This window comes from Aulostomus chinensis, chromosome 22 (assembly GCF_037954235.1).
Source record: "Aulostomus chinensis isolate RoL2024-O1b breed Wild chromosome 22, RoL_Achi_v1.0, whole genome shotgun sequence".
Classification (NCBI taxonomy): Eukaryota; Metazoa; Chordata; class Actinopteri; order Syngnathiformes; family Aulostomidae; genus Aulostomus; species Aulostomus chinensis.
In genome coordinates, this window is record NC_141341.1 from 19,178,667 (window position 1) to 19,192,048 (window position 13,382).

Sequence of the window (13,382 nt, forward strand, 5' to 3'; positions counted from 1 at the left end):
GAAGGGGAAACGGAGGTGTTGTCAATGGTGAGGGTGAAACTGGGATGCTTGTTGAGTGTGGATTTGGAGGAAATGAGGACTACTTCTGTTTTATCACTGTTAAGTTTGAGGAAGTTTGAGGTGAACCAGGATTTGATTTCCTGTAATCAGGCACAGAGGGAGGAGGGTGGGAGGGTGGAAGAAGGTTTGGAGGAAACGTAGAGCTGGGTGTCCCCCTGCGTAACAGTGAAAGTAGATGTTATGCTTACGGAATATCAGTCCAAGTGGGAGGAGGTATATGATGAAAAGGATAGGGCCAAGGACAGAGCCCTGGGGAACACCAGAGGAGAGGGGGGAGGGATCGGATGTGAAAGATTTTAACTGAACGAATTGAGTGCGGCCAGAGAGATATGAGCGAAATACATTTTGTACCCAGCCCTGCCCCTGCACCCTGCACCTGTACTTGTACCCTGTCCCTGTACCGGTACCCTGCTTCTGCACCTGTCCCCTGCACCCTGCCCATGCCCCTACACCTGTTTGGTTTGACTGGCTGGCATCTCAGATCACTTAACTAGATCCCTCAGTCTTCACAGTAACATATCACCAAGTTCTCAAGGAGGTTCTTACCCCATCTGGTCGATCAACTAGTAGGACATCAAAGAGGACAAATGTATCATTTCCTGTTGTCACCAGGTGGCGTGTAAAAGAGTTCCTTTGAATGAGTGCTGGGTGTACAGAACAAGGCAAACCAAAAGTTGCAATTATGTAAATTTATTGTCTTCTTGCAAGGTAAAACAAAAAAATATTCAAAAATTATGCTCCAAAAAATGGATATTCAAATAAAATGAATATAATAAACATACATGCTTCAACTCAAGCAAACAACATAGAGCATAAGCAGACTCTCATGTCATGTATGGGCAGAGCTCTCGGCAGCCTGGCGCCCAAGCTCACTCTCCACTGTCATAGAACAAAACCAACCTGGAGCTCTCCAGCCAGAGCCTTTTCCGTGCTGGATCAAACCAACTCTCCCTAGTGCAGGACTGACACACAAACCCACCTACAATCCAAGTGACCTTACTCCTAGAAAAACATTTCAAAATATCAAGTATACCATCAACACATACAAGGTAAGTGTTCTTCATGTTTTTAGCAATAGAACTCTTGGTATGTGCAACTTACGAACTCAACCACTCAACAAATCCCCCTGTCAAAATGGTGGGTTCCAATTACCTTCCCCCTCACTATAAAATAGCTGTAAGTGGCAAATGTCCCCATGGTCTTATTTCTTATGTTCATTCAATTTTACCACTCCTAAGACGGAAAGAACGAGTCACTACGCGTGTTCATCTTTGACGACGGTAGAAAACTGGTGTTCGCTCCATCCTTTACTGAATGACGCAGGGTGGTACAGAGTATACAGTTGTATACTTTTCAGTGCACGAGCATCACTACGTCACAACAAAATGCACACAACTCGTGCTCTACGTAACTCCTAGACTCTTAGCGTAAGGCTCATTAATATCTGCGGTTCTATGCAATGCAAACTAGATTTATAAACAGTTAAATTCAACTCAATTCAACAGATTATGTAACCATAAAATGCAATAACTAAAACAACAATTATCAATTGGCTCAACCTAAATCAATTTGGAAAATGGCACTAACAGGAGCCCTGCAGTCGGGTGTGACTCTTTTAAAAAGATCAGACCAGTACAGGAGGCAAGTGTGTGTGTGTGTGTGTGTGTGTGTGTGTGTGTGTGTGTGTGTGTGTGTTTTAATAACCATGTTGAATTCTTTTAAATAAGTGTGTTTCAACCTGCTATCACCTGTACGCTGTCTGATCTGAAGCCAAAGACTAAGGTGAACGTACTGCCACCTAAACTATGGTATTGAGGAGAAGGATGAAAAATACATAAAGTGATAAGAAATAATAAATGTGTATTCAGAAAAAAACAAAACATCACTGAACATGCGTGGCTTGAAATGTAGAAGTGGGAATGTCAGTCTCTGGCTTTACCACATGGTGCTACATTTAAATTCAAGCTCACCAAGATTTCCTGGTACATTGATCAGGAGTGTTTTTGCTGAGCATCTGCTGGCTGTGCCGCACTGCCACGGGCTGTCCCTGATCAGTGTGTCTGTCAGGCATCATGTCAGCTGTCTGAACATGGCAGCTATTAGTCTGAAGTCTGGTATGTAATGTTAGGGTTAGGATGGCAGGATAAAAAAGACCAAGAACATGGAACGATGTGGAGGAGCAGCACATAACAAGGACTCACTGTTTCATTACATAAATCCCACATCCTGATTGTTGCGAAATCCCCTGAAGCCTTTTAATCACCATGTCAGTGGAAGAGAACTAGTCTGTGAAACAATGAAAAAATAAACAACCTGAATTTTTAAATTTTTAAAAACATTTCACTTATTTTGCTATCGTTTAGGTGGTAAAGTGGTTAGTTACACATGACAGTCACCAACCAGTGGCACTAATAACCAGGAGGAACCACGTGTCTGAGCAAACACAGAGAATGAGGTCACATCAGGCCAATGACACACACACACACACACCTGAAGTTTTTATCTCAGTTTTCATCATGTGACCCATCAGAGACGAGGACTTGAACCACCTGACCCCTGAGATGGTGCATGAAATGGGGGCTGTGGGGTGACAGCAAGATTCTGGACACCAGCAAACCACGTCAGCAAACTGGGCGGAGGTCAGTGACCCGGAGTCATTCGGGAGGACGGTGCTGCAGAGGCCTGGGGGTCAAACTGTCCACCAGAACCTTTTCTTCTGCTAGTTCTCCACCTGGAGGACAACTAACTGTTACACTGCCTTTCAGCAGCTGAAGTTCTTTTTTAACCCTTTCACCCTTTAGTGACCTCTGTCTTCCCTCAAATGGTACTGCTTCTGGGGTCTGATTGGCTGTCCTGACACTTGCAGGTGTGTCCCAGATTAGAGGCGGTTCCCAACAGATTACATGGAAGGCGTGATCAGTGTCTCCCACCTGAAAGTGTTCATTGTTGACATGTGTAGAACCTGAAATCCTGCAGTGAAAGGGTCAGTGAAGACAGCAGCGGGTGTTACGTTACCCCCCCAGACCAGCGGCGGTGCTAGGGACCATGACATGCCCCCTCATCCAGCTTGCCACCTGAAGGGCCAGCTAGTTGGGTCTGTGAGAATACCAACCAAGCTGGAGGGAACCAGAACTGAACCAGCACCCTCATGTTTGTGGGCAACAATAGACACCCAGAAACTCAACCAGTTGGTGGTGCTGTCTGCTTGTGGTGCCTGTGGGTCAGTGAGAGCAACATAACCTGCAGGTCTGCGCCAGGTAGCAGGTGTTTATCTGAGCTGCAGGTCAGGGGTCACTAGCAGCTAGCCTCCCCCCCTAGCGAGCACATGGCTCTGGCTATTTACACACTCTCAGCATGAGAGTGTGTAAGGGGACCAGTGACTTAACTAACAGCCATGTGATGCACTTTGGACTTAATGTTTCTGCCTGTGTGGAAAGAACCAGAACCAGGAAGAAACACCAGGTTCTTAGATGAGCAGTGTTTGCAGTAGCACCTGCTTCTGCAGCAGCTGCGTCACTGACGTGCTCGTCAGCTTCAATGTCCCAACATGACAGAAGATTTCTAGAGTTCTCCTGCCTTCAGTGCTGGGTACTGAATGTGTCTATCTTGGAAACCAGTCGGCCCAGAATGGCACCAAGCCGTCACTGGTATTAGTGACTGCTCTTGCTCAGTGAGACTGCTGGTTGTGTGGTGTCTGTGGAAATCCTTGTGGTGGGTTTGGAACAGGTCGTCCATATTTCCACAGTCCTCCTCACACATGAAACTGTTGGTGATCGTGTGAGCAACGTTCTTGGAATCTAAACTGTGAAACTGTTGCCTCAGACACAGTCTGGCCTTTGAAGCGGACACGTGACAATAATTGGAACGAAGCCCTTGCAGGGCTCTGTTGCTGTTACTTACCTCAACGTTAACACAGTTGGCCTTTTTTCCGCCCCCACCCATATGAACTAATGATGTGACTGAGGAGGCTGTCTCTGGACCAGGACCCTCTGAACTGGAATATTTTCACCTCTCTGAGAAGAGTGGCATGGCTCTAGTTTCTCCGGCTACACCCACTGGGCTGGTATTTAAGCCAGCTTCTCCCCCCATGCTTCCAGTCTGCTGCAAGGAGAACAACAGGAGCGAGTCAAGCCTCCTGCCACAGGAACCAGAACTACTGAGTGGACACCAGCCTGTGGACAAACATGTCTGTGGAAACTTCAGCCTCCTTCTCTCTTCTTTTGGTGATTATCTCATCGGTAAGTCTTCTTCACTATTTTTTAAGAAGCTGCGCCTCTAGCATTAAACTCGTCGAGGCCGTGGAGCCATGGTGCGTAGGACACACATCAGGGAGTGTGTCTCGCAGCGTGAGTCAGCACCCTGAAAGCTTTGTGGCTGGGAAAAAGCAGCACTCCTTACAAACATTCTCTCTCATTACTTCCCCTCAGCAGCGACAGCGCTACTCACACCATCAGGTGCCACCGCAGTCTGGTGTCGCCATCTTGTGGCTTTTGATGTGTTAAACCAGCCAACAACAATAGGAGCCGGGTTCTAAAGGGCTGCTAATCTGCAGGGTGTCCACACATAACCTCTCACATTGTGTGTGTGGACATGTTCATACATGTTTGAGTCTCTCGGAGCTCTGGAGTCGCCAGGAGGGACCGAGTTGAACCTCTGTTGAAGGAGGAAATAGACAGGAAACGTCTCCATTCAAAATTCTACTTCAGGGAAGTAGAACAGAATTTGATATTGAGCCTTCACAAAAGAACACATTCTTGTTGTGTATTCAGGACTTGGGAGGTCTTGATCTGGTGCAGTAGTGCTGCTCTGATTGTGTCCTTTTGATAGTACTTCACCTTCGTCGGGTTTTCTATGCAACATCTTTTTCCTCAGAAAGCACAATATTTACCTTAAAATGTGGTGGAGTAAAAGTACTAAGCCACTCAAATGAAGAACAGATTCAATACCATTGCACATGAGTATAATAAGGGAGTGAAATTACTTTCCCCCCATGTACTGGTCACTCTTGGACAAGTTCACTTTAGAGTACAAGTCCAAGTATACTGAGGTACAAAAGTGATGAGGAGAAAAGAACACAGTTTAAAATGTGATACCCGTATTATTCAGTTCATAACAGTATAAACGGGAATATACTGGTATGAACTTGATCACAATAAAATGAATGATGAGTGCGAGCAAGTAAAAAAACTGATGAACCTCAGAGGAAGAGCAGGATCCGAGCCTGAGATCTACCTGGGCAGTGTAGACCTGAATGGGTCTGGATCATGATAGACTGGCGGTCTTACTTTGCTGTTCAGTTGTGATCACTGACACACACACACACACACACACACACACAACTCTATAGGCTTCTACTGCATGACGTGTGTGTGTGTGTGTGTGTGTCACAGACAGTGGCCCAGGACTGCTCCCAGCCCTGTGCCTGCCCTTTTGACCCTCCCCCCTGCCCGGTGGGCACCAGTCTGATCCTGGATGGTTGTGGCTGCTGTAAAGTGTGTGCCCGGCAGCTGGGCGAGCCCTGCTCCCTGCTGGAGCCCTGCGACCATCACAAGGACCTCTACTGTGACTACGCCCTGCTGAGTGACACTGAGACGGGCATCTGCATGGGTAAGGCGTCCCTTCAGACCTGCTCCACACCTCCGTCCTCTCCACTCGTACCGTATATTTGCTGATCGTGACGTTAAACAGGTCAGACAACAAGCATCTCAACATCTGATTCAAGAATCAGAGATTTTGGGGGGGCGTGACACTCCCTCTCCTCTTCCTCTAATCCTTGAGCCTTCATTCCCCACAATGCACTGTGCTCCAGCGTTCAAACTGGCAGCACTCAGCTGTGTCAGATGCTGACTCAAGTGACATCACCTCAGGTCGTAAAAGTTATCACAGCAACCCAGGACAGGTATTTATACTGCATTAGTGCTCCTCAGCACCTGGATAAACTTGCTGGCGTTGCCCTCAAAAACTCCCTGAACAGGAATCTGCACCACTGAGTACAGGAGAAACGTCAACATGCTGATTACTTAGAAACTCAATTAGTAACCCTAAACCTACCCCCTCCCCCCCACACACACACAGTTATCATGAGCAGCAGGTCAAGAGCTGCAACTATAGACAAACTGAACGTCCCACTGTCACACGGTCTGTCCACAGCTCAAGAGGGTCAGACATGTGACCTGGGGGGGCAGGTCTACCGTAGCGGTGAGTCCTTCCAGCCCAGCTGTAAGCATCACTGTGTGTGTATGAATGGAGAGATCGGATGTGTGCCCACGTGTGCCAGTGACGTCCAGCTGCCGTCCCCCGACTGCCCGTACCTTCGCCGCATCCACATCCCAGGGAAGTGTTGCGAGGAGTGGGCGTGTGACCAGACCCCCCCGGACAACAACTACCAGTCAGTGATCGGAGGTCAGTGTCACCGCATGAGTGCAGACTTAACACACACACACACACACACACACCCTTGTACTTATCTTTGTTAGGACTTTCAATGATGTAATACATTCCCTAGCCCCTCCCCCTAACCCTAACCATCTCAACTGACTGCCTGACCATAACCTTGACCCTAAACCTAACCTGAACCTGACCCTTACCTTGACCCTAAACCTAAACTGAACCTGATTCTAACCTTGACCCTAAAACCAAGTCTTGACCTTCAAACAGCCCTTTGAAGAAGTGAGGACCGGCTAAAATGTCCTCACCCTGTTGGTTAAATATGTATTCTAGTCCTCACTATGTAGCAAGTACAAGAACACACACACACACACACACACACACACTTCCACTGTTTCTGCCCAGCAGTTCAGACCTCGTCAGAACCGAGCAGGTTGACAGTGGGAGTCCGGAGCAGGTCTGGACGCCAACCCACTGCTTGTCCTTGCAGGCTCCTCTCACTTCCACCCACTGCCCTCCTTGGATCCCGCCTCAGTCTTCAGAGATGCGTCAGCTCTCGGGCCGCCGGCGGAGAGTCCCAGGGACAACTGCATCGTCCAGACCACCGAATGGAGTGAGTGCTCCGCCAGCTGCGGTGTGGCGGTCTCGTCCCGAATCACCAACGACAACCAACGCTGCCAGCTGGAGCGGCAGACCCGGATGTGCATGGTCCGACCCTGCAACATCCAGCAGGAGAGAGACATCAAGGTCAGTAAAATGAGCAGTGCCGCTGGTGCTGGACCAGAGGATGAGGGTCCCTGGCCTCCCTTGGAAGGGTTCATGATGGAATGCTTGAAGCCTTGCTGGCCTCTCAGTCCCTGCCTCGCTCCCTCCCGTACGAACTCTTTGCGATTCCTCTCGGAGACTGAAGGCACAATCCAGGTCTCCCACCCAGCAGATCATCAGGGAGCCCCAGACAGTCTGACTGACATCAGAACTAACGGAACACTGGTGGGATCAACTGTGACCAATGAAATCAAATCTCGCGCGTGACTGCGTGGCCCAAATGAAGCTGTAGGGATACTCTCCGAATTTTCTCTTGGAAAACTGAATTTTTTATATTAGTTTGAAATCTGATATGACCTGCAACATATGAGGAAGTTTAAAAACACCAGATATACAAACTAATAATAAAAATAATAATAATAATTATTATTATTTTTATTATTAATATTATGAGGGCCTGAGCCCCAAAGGGGTGCGAGGACCCTTTTGTCCCTGTTCCATTTCTTTCTTTCTTATTCTGCCAATTTGATCCTCAATGTGACCCCCTAAACGCACTCCAAAACTCCCCAAATTTGGCCCGCCTATCAGGTCTGGTGAGACTTTAATAAAATGTAAAAAATTAACCCCCAAAGTGCCAAAATGTGCTCCACAGCGCCATCTAAGAAATCTAAGACCGCCGCAGCCCGTAGGAATGTTGTAGAGCGGTGGTTCCCGAACCTTTCATAACCACGTACGCCTTCAGACATCTGACCTCCAGCCATGTACCCCCTACTCCTGCACACACAAATTCTGTCTGTAAGCCCCCCCACCACCATCACCACGCGCGTGCACGCACATGGCATGTAACATCAAAAGTCACTTATTTCTCTATTATTTTATTTTTCACCAAGTAGAGCAGTTCTTTCCAGCATTTTTAGTGAGCAACACCAGTTCACTTTTGAAAAAGGAATCTACCAAACATTTCCACGTTCAATCATAAACCTCCTGAAACTAAATTGCAAACAGCAGCTTTAATGAGGCTGAATTTGAGAAAGTCTGAGTCTTAAATCGTTCTGTTCCGTGCCGATCCAGAAATCCAACAGTGGCTTCTGATCGAACTCCATTTTCAGGGAACCATCTGTTGTGATCTCAGTTCAGATGTTGATGAGGAAGCAGGCACGTCAGTAAACGGATGATGTGTCCAACTGTCTGACCTGCCAGACCCGCGCAGCCGCTCACAGCCTCCTGTTTCACCCTGCCTGTCAGGCAGAGCTCATTTGTTGTTGTTCTCCATGCAGTTTAACCACAGGTTCAACTTTTTTTTAGCATGGCCTCAACTTCATCTCGCACGTTGAATATGGTTGCTGAAACCCCTGTAATCCAAGATTAAGTTCGTTCAGGCGAGAAAAATATTGGAGAGATAACCCCATCGTGCAGATCCTCAGACAAAGGAAAGTTGTGATCGCTGAAGAAGATCTTAAGTTCATCTTTGAGTTCAAAGTAACGTCTTAATGCTTCGCCTCTTCATAACAAGTGCACCTTGGTCTCGTGATCGCTGCCCACTGCATCATGCAGAAAATATGCCAGAGTTCCGGAGCCTGGCTTTCACAAAGTTCACCATCTTCACTCTTGTGTCCAAAACATTTTTCAGGCTGGCAGGCATTCCCTTGACAGCAAGAGCCTCTCGGCAGCTGCTGCAGTGAATCCAAGTGGCAGCAGGAGCAACCGTTTGCACGCGCATTACTATTCCGCTGTGTCTCCTGGTCATGGCCCGCGCGCCGTCGGTTCAGATACCAACCCATTGTGTCCACTTAAGTCTGTTTGATGTCACAAAGGTGTCCAGCATTTTGAAAATGTCCTCTCCAGTTGCCCTTGTTTCCAGAGATTTACAGAAAAGTATGTCCTCCTTCATTGTCCCTTCATGAATGGACACCGGGACACCAGGACGTGCCAGGCTGTAGCGCGTAAAAAATTCGCCGGCTCGTACTGGATGGAGGAGCTGTTTGAAAACGTCCTCTGCCATGTCACTGATGACATGAAACTGTGTTGTTTGATGAAGTCATGGTCTGCATAGTTTTGTTGGGCGTTACCCCCAGCCTTGTCCTGACCTGTGGCAGCAGGGACAAGGAAGTCCTCTACAATCGTGTGTGGTTTGCCGATTTTAGCCACTCGGTAACTCACCATGTAAGGTGCTTGTAGCCCCCTCCTATCAACGGTATCTGTCTCCCAATGCAAGTCTTACTGGTAGAAAGTCCTCTCAGTTCTCGCTCCTGTGGCTTATTTCTCAAGTGATCATGTTTTGTTCCTAAATGTCTGCGCAACAGCGACGGTTTCATTGAGTTGTGAGACAGTACTTTGGCACGTATAACACACTGTGGCCGAGTAAATCCACCAGTGTTAATCCAAGTGAACCCCAAAGTAGTTTTCATCATATTTTCGCCTTTTTGACGAGGTTGTTTCTCTGCCGTCGCTGGAAAGTGCACCTTTGACTGTGGGCTGACTGGTGGCAGCAGTGGATGTCCCTCTGGAAGGGCGTTTTATCCTTTTTAGCAATTTATCCTTTTTTAGCTGGTTAGCAGGTTAGCCAAGCAGCAGGCAACGTGTTTATTTTGGCGATTAATTCCCTAACCACTAGACCAGAGGGTAGCCTGTGCATGTCTATGCATGACAGTGTGTGAACAAGCACTTATTTATCCGCCAAAAATGTACTGAGGCTCTTTGCAAACCATGTTTGTCTGGTTTTTTTTTTTGCATTATTCGTGTACCCTCTATGTCACATGACGTACCCCTGAGGGTACGCGTACCACAGTTTGGGAACCACTGTAGAGACATGGGACCAATACTGATTTATTTGTCCCATCAAGACCTACCAATCATACGCTGACACCCCTGACCTAAATCCTACAAGAAGTCCACAATGTGCACATGAAAGTACATCTTTGTGCCAATTTTGGACCCTGAACAAACGCCATCTCCTCCTAGGGCGTTAGTGGTATTGCCTTCAAACTTTAATACATGACTTATGACACTGTGCTGAACGAAAGAGTTTAGAAACTTTGTAGTAAATCAAATAGTTTGGATTCTGTTAGCCCCCAAAGTTGCTGTGCCACATTGCACTTTAGAATGTAGACCAATGGGGAGGAAATCTCTGGACAAATACTTTGCGTCAAACTGAGGCTTCTGACGTCTAAGCTAGAAGTCTCGCCACCTTCCAACCTGTATCACTGGATTCAAGACAAATTTTCCCACTAAATTGTGAATTCTAGTGTAAGATTTGGCCAAATCATGAGATTTATGAGGATATTTAATAAGAAGAATACTCTGATATCCTCCTCAAGCTGACAGGGCAAAGGAGGGAAGGAACCGGGGGGGGGGGGGGGGTGTAAAGTCAGAGCTGTCAGCCCAGGCCTGACAACATCTACCAGCTACATGCATGGGACAGAAGCCCTTTGACTGCCCCGTGCCCGACGCTCGCGAGGATCGATGGCCCGTTCAACACTGCTTGCAGCTTTAATAATTACAATAATAATTATAATAATAAATATGCAATACCCACAATCCTTCAGCTGGTTTCCTTCCCACTGACACTCAAATTTGGGGACCTTTAGTCCTGGAATGCATTAAAGACACATGACTTTGATGGGCCCGCCTCTACCTCCTGGCCCCGTCCGCTGGTTGTTGTTATCAGAAAATCTTTCTCATCAGACACATTATGTCTTCTACAGAGGGGAAGGAAATGTATGCGGACACCAAAGGCCCAGAGAGCAATGCGCTTCGAACTGTCTGGCTGCTCCAGCACCAGGTTATACAAGCCAAAGTTCTGTGGTGTGTGCACCGACAACCGCTGTTGCACGCCACACACCACCATCACAGCTGAGGTGGAGTTCCGCTGTCCAGAGGGAGACGTCTTCAGGAAGAAGATGATGTTCATTAAGACCTGCTCCTGCCACTACGACTGTCCTCGGGACAATGACATCTTCCTGGCGTCCAGCACACGGAGGATGATCGGGGACTACGACAATGACATGTGACCAGAGGGTCACCAACACATGACCAGGACTCTGATGGCCTTGACAGCATAGTTTCCCCGCTTACACCACTACACACCTACATTGTCATCCAAGCCGGTCTTAAAGTAACATGTGGTTGTATTTTTGGTTTGAGCAGAGTTACCAAAGTGGGGGTCGGGGCCCTCTGGAGGTCCACAAGAACAGACGGGCATCGTAATGTGAAGTCCAGCAACCACAAAGGAAAGAAAAAAAATTATTTAAAAAATGCAGGAGTTGTTTCTTGAGATACAAAAAGTTCTCCACCTACTTACAAATAGCAGTTGAATCCATTCAATTATGGCTGTGTTTTGACAGACTCGTTAGCAGTTAGCATGCTTGGACCACCTGTAGGGGTCCCGGGGCCTCTGGCACCTTCATTTGGAAGTTCTGAAGTGAGAAGATGAGGAAATTCTGGTTTAGAGGATGTTGAACAGCAGCAAGATTATCCAGCCACACCACACGCTGCAGACAGATGGACATTTCACAGCCCAGCTAACGCTAATCTGGCCCAGAGGACACACACAGTCCCTTGTTCAAGACAAATACAAACACACACAGAAGAACTTTGGCAGCTATTCCTTTCTTTCAAGTATGTCATGACTTATCACACACATGTATTTGGTGGACAGACACACTGACAAGGAAGTATAAAGACACATGTCTGATGTCATAGGGAGTTTTTTAGAAGTAGCAGCTGGTGGGTTCATTCAGGAGTATTTGGATGTACCTGGGAAGTGAAAGAATACACTGAAGACTTGTGGAACTCTGAATATCCACCAAGAGAGGGAGAAGTTTTTAGAGCTGAGAGAAGCTGCTTTGACATCACTCAACAGCGTTGTGGTGAATAACAAATGTACTTGTACTTTCATAAGTTGCAGGGTTGTTATTTTCAGTTGCTACTTAGAGCAGGTGAATGTGACAAATGTTTACTTCCCTTCTTTGGTCTTTGTCATGTAGCTAGTTTCTGTGTTGCTAACTTAATGTTAGCCTTCTGATTAGCTACTTAAAGTGATACTTCATCCAAAAAGGGTATTTGTCTCTAAATACTCACTAGTAGGATTCTTGAGCTCACAAAGAAGTTTTTCCCTCCTGCATCATTTTTTAGTGACTTCAGAATGCAGGAGGACCCAGCCACGACTATGTAACTTGAAGCTAATGGAGACTGACGGCTAACAACAGCTAAACTATGCAGAAATGTGCGTTTGCAAACTCTCTAGGTCGTCGTGTGGTATTATCCAAGTCTCCTAAAACCAGCTCAAGACCCGAGCATCGAGTTCAAATCCCCTGTCAGTGAGTACTCAAAAGTACTCAAAAGGAAATATACACTTTTTGGATGAAGTACCACTTTAACTGCCATCACATTTCATTCAGCTTCATTTCCTCCTGTGTTGGAGTCCAGAGAAGCAAGTTAGAGGTTGACAGGACATTTTGTGTCCAGAGTAAAAATAACAGGTCATAATGGAATGAACACAAAAAACGTTCTTTCTCGCTCCTGAAACATTTTGAGAATTGACTGATTAACTTTGAGATTTGAGGGTGAGTGACTTCTGTCACGTTGTCTTTTCTTGTCATGTTTTGTAGTTTGATATTAAGACGTTCAGCCAAAGAAAAAGAACAAATACTGCCAGGGCTGCTGCAGGTGTGTGTGACATCACACATTCTGACACACACACACACACACACACGTGCCTCTCACATCAATCACACCCCTTTGACATCGCACACACCTCTGAATCTTTTTTATGAATTGAATTTTGTACATTTGTTAATCGGTGGTTAAAGTCCGTGGGTTTGATTCCTGAGCGGCTGGAGGCAGATTCTGGACCACTGATCAGTTCTTCAGTGTCCATCGTCACGCGACGCTACAGAGCAGCAGGTCCAGCCCGTGGCGAGCCCGGGCGGTGACGCCTGTTGTTTACTGTTTAAGAGTAAGAACCCTCACCCTAACCCTTGTGTGAGTACACACGACTGTGTACAGTTTTGTGCTATAATTTATGCCAGTTGTTTAACGCGGTGTCCTCCTTGTACGACTGCATCATATTGACTTAGGTTGTCACTGTAACCACCTGATGAAGATACTAGTGAGTTCTTATCTTGCACTTTTGCCTGTTATCCAATAAACAAAGTATATTTTTGTAGATA

General features: G+C 46.8%; 1 protein-coding gene across 2 annotated transcripts; it reads left to right on the forward strand.

Annotated features, from left to right (window-relative positions):
- The first annotated feature begins 3,673 nt into the window (after positions 1-3,673).
- Positions 3,674-13,382, forward strand: ccn2b (cellular communication network factor 2b). 2 transcript variants are annotated; one of them, XM_086193822.1, is made up of 5 exons: positions 4,114-4,298; positions 5,451-5,667; positions 6,211-6,462; positions 6,938-7,194; positions 10,917-13,382. In XM_086193822.1, exons 1-5 carry the CDS (start codon positions 4,245-4,247, stop codon positions 11,220-11,222), a joined length of 1,086 nt encoding a protein of 361 aa, XP_086049948.1. In that variant the 5' UTR covers positions 4,114-4,244; the 3' UTR covers positions 11,223-13,382. The 2 variants fall into 2 exon arrangements, with proteins under 2 accessions (XP_086049949.1, XP_086049948.1); XM_086193823.1 differs by lacking the exon at positions 5,451-5,667 and having other exon boundaries at positions 3,674-4,298.

Excerpts from the sequence above, each read along its gene's own strand:
- ccn2b (XM_086193822.1), top strand. The coding sequence starts at position 4,245 with ATGTCTGTGGAAACTTCAGCCTCCTTCTCTCTTCTTTTGGTGATTATC. Across the intron at positions 5,668-6,210 it reads TGAGACGGGCATCTGCATGG|CTCAAGAGGGTCAGACATGT; the intron begins GTAAGGCGTCCC and ends GTCTGTCCACAG. Across the intron at positions 6,463-6,937 it reads CTACCAGTCAGTGATCGGAG|GCTCCTCTCACTTCCACCCA; the intron begins GTCAGTGTCACC and ends TTGTCCTTGCAG.